The sequence below is a fragment of the Callorhinus ursinus genome, unplaced genomic scaffold (genome assembly GCF_003265705.2).
Source record: "Callorhinus ursinus isolate GAN/ISIS: 27379988/994484 unplaced genomic scaffold, GSC_fseal_2.0 scaffold7032, whole genome shotgun sequence".
NCBI classification, from domain to species: Eukaryota; Metazoa; Chordata; class Mammalia; order Carnivora; family Otariidae; genus Callorhinus; species Callorhinus ursinus.
Genome location: NW_027404082.1, coordinates 1 through 2,539, shown reverse-complemented (window position 1 = coordinate 2,539; position 2,539 = coordinate 1). Strand labels below are relative to the sequence as shown.

Below are 2,539 nucleotides of genomic sequence, written 5' to 3'. Positions count from 1 at the left end.
AAGCTGAGGACCCCTAATGAGGAAGCCTGGAGGCTCCTGGGTAAACAGCTTGCATTCTGAAAGGGGAAGGATGTCTCAGATAGATCACAGAACACACCCAAAAGCCACAAGGCCAAGACAGGGTGCTGTCCCTACAGGAGTAACTTCCAGAAACAGGCACAACTGAAAACGCCCGTCGCATTTACCGTAGCCATCTCGGGGTCCTTTTTCGGGCTGGTGCTGCTGTTCATCCTGGGAACCGGTCTAGATTCTGGAGGGGACAAAGGATGGAGGTTGATTGTGGTTTGCATACCCTCCGTGCCTTCTTCCTCCATCTCACACTCTTTCCCACACTCGGGTCCCTGATCTGAAGAGAGGGTTTCTCCACATGACTCAAGCGACTTCTTTGCTAAGAGAGATACCAGTCACCTGACTCTTGCGGGAGACACTCCAGGACCCTGGTTCCAGTGTTTCCATAAGTAATCAATCAACAGTGGACAGATTGGGGTACAACTGGCTGGAAATTAATACTGAAATTGGGGTGCTGAATACAAATCCAAAAAAAATCACTTTTTCTTCATAGATTAAAAATCTAAGTGAGAATACCCTTGAGTGAGTGATATCAAAAAACACGCAACACGAACGGCATACATTCTTTCCTCAGGCCGCCAGTTAATGGTGCAATCTTTCGGTCTCTAGATGAGGCCTAGCATGTGTGACTGGCTATTACGTAAATATTGAAGAGAAGAATTGGAGTAGACTAATCGTACAGTCAGGAGCAAAGAAAAAAACAGGCGGATTGAGAAGTAAAGCTGTGGCATTATACCGATAACATTAGAGGAGTAAATTGCACGAATTTCATTGATGAATATAGTACTGTAGATTACAAATAAAACAAAAATAAAAGAATCTCCATAAGGCGTAAATGTCATTTTTCTCAAACAGTCTTATTTTTTTTTTCAAATGGCTTCACCATTGCGTCAAGGTGGGAAGGGAGCTCAGGCTCACAACTCCTCCAGGCTCAGCTCTTCAGTAGGGGGATGGTGGAGGGGGTGGGGGTGGGGGTCTGCAGTCAGGGGAGGGGTGTGAGCTCCAGTAGGCACCTGAGGAAAGCACCCTCCCATCACGCTTTCAGACAACCTGCTGTACTTAGGTAGTGCCTGTGATTCCCTCTAGGACACACAACGATCACCCACAAGAAGAGGGAGGACATCAAGTGCTTTCCCAGCAGAAATCAGGCTGCTGCAATTCACAGCTTGCTCCCTACCTCTCTGCACACGGTTCCATATCTCGGATCTTCCCGGCATCGGTTCCTGCCTCATGGATCCCTCAGGAGGCGTGTCTCTCCTCATCATGTGCAGTCTTGAATACAGAAAAAGAATGGACGTCTATAAGAATTACAACACCATGTCTTCTACCAGACACTAAACAGCTTAGCCTTGACCCCTCAGGACACCCATAAAAAGGCACGTCAAACTCGCACACCTGTGTTTCATGTAGGCGTTCTCCCTGCTCTGCTGCACTATCTTCCTCTCCCAAAACCGAGCCTTCACCTGGGGGAGGAAAACACATCCACCCTCAGTTGTGCCGGACTGTGCCCCAAACAAAGAGGAAGAAAAAGAAAACACTTACCCAATTATCTAGAGCACTTCTCTCATGAGCTGCGACCTGAAAAATCGATTCACCAAGAGCCCATGTTCAGGGATCTAAGGGCCACTTCCATCACCTGCAGGAGGCACGAAGGGGCCAGTATGTAGGGGCAGAACCTAGGTTACCTTGAGTTTGAAGTTGAGCTCTGCCTTCTGTAGCCGATCTTGCATTTCTCCAATTTCTTGTCTGTGAGATATAATTGCTTTTGTCAGATAAAGCCCAATATTGGCTGTGATTTTAGGTTTTTTTTAAAGATTTTATTTATTTATTTGACAAAGAGAGACACAGTGAGAGAAGGAACGCAAGCAGAAGGAGTGGGAGAGGGAGAAGCAGGCTTCCCGCAGAGCAGGAGCCCGATGCGGGGCTTGATCCCAGGACCCTGGGACCATGACCTGAGCCGAAGGCAGACGCTTAACGACAGCCACCAGGCGCCCCTTGGGTGTGATTTGAAATCACCTGCCCATGTGGCCATCCTCCTCTGATCTGTCCCCTCATACGATTTATCCTGACACAGGAAACACTTTTCCATGATAACAAATGTACAGTAGGATCAAAGCTATCGTTACATCCTCTCCTTACTCGTTTCTCCACACCTGCAGGGTTCAGAATTGACATAATTTCCTTACCTGATATCAATCTTTCCCTGATTTATCACATGACAAGGAGCTTTTACCATGAAGCTCTATTGTCCTTTAACATCTATGCTCGCCATGGTTCCCAGGGTTGCAAAGACCGCGCCATCAGATGGCACTACCGGGTTCATGGGCAGGATTCATCCTACGACCAACTGCTTTCCTCAAGATTAGGACCACTGAAACCACCCCTGGGGGGTGGAATGGCATGGCGGAAGTTTCCACAGAGTCAGGCCAGCGCTGGGGATCCGGACATGTTTAGTAACATAATTGTTTTG

The 2,539-nt window shown here is 47.8% G+C and overlaps 1 protein-coding gene across 1 annotated transcript; it reads right to left on the bottom strand.

Annotated features, from left to right (window-relative positions):
• Positions 1 to 116: 116 nt before the first annotated feature.
• On the bottom strand, positions 117 to 1,951 carry LOC112811384 (transport and Golgi organization protein 1 homolog). The gene is made up of 5 exons (XM_073890827.1): positions 1,755 to 1,951; positions 1,612 to 1,647; positions 1,465 to 1,532; positions 1,247 to 1,341; positions 117 to 250 (listed from the first exon to the last, which is right to left on the bottom strand). Exons 1-5 carry the CDS (start codon positions 1,797 to 1,799, stop codon positions 132 to 134), a joined length of 363 nt encoding a protein of 120 aa, XP_073746928.1. The 5' UTR covers positions 1,800 to 1,951; the 3' UTR covers positions 117 to 131.
• Positions 1,952 to 2,539: the final 588 nt, after the last annotated feature.

What these genes read in the sequence shown, in the direction of transcription:
- LOC112811384 (XM_073890827.1), bottom strand. Translation starts at nt 1,799, where the DNA reads ATGCAAGATCGGCTACAGAAGGCAGAGCTCAACTTCAAACTCAAG. An exon ending in AGCTCAACTTCAAACTCAAG is followed by an intron (nt 1,648 to 1,754) that starts GTAACCTAGGTT and finishes TCGATTTTTCAG; the next exon opens with GTCGCAGCTCATGAGAGAAG. An exon ending in AACGCCTACATGAAACACAG is followed by an intron (nt 1,342 to 1,464) that starts GTGTGCGAGTTT and finishes TCTGTATTCAAG; the next exon opens with ACTGCACATGATGAGGAGAG.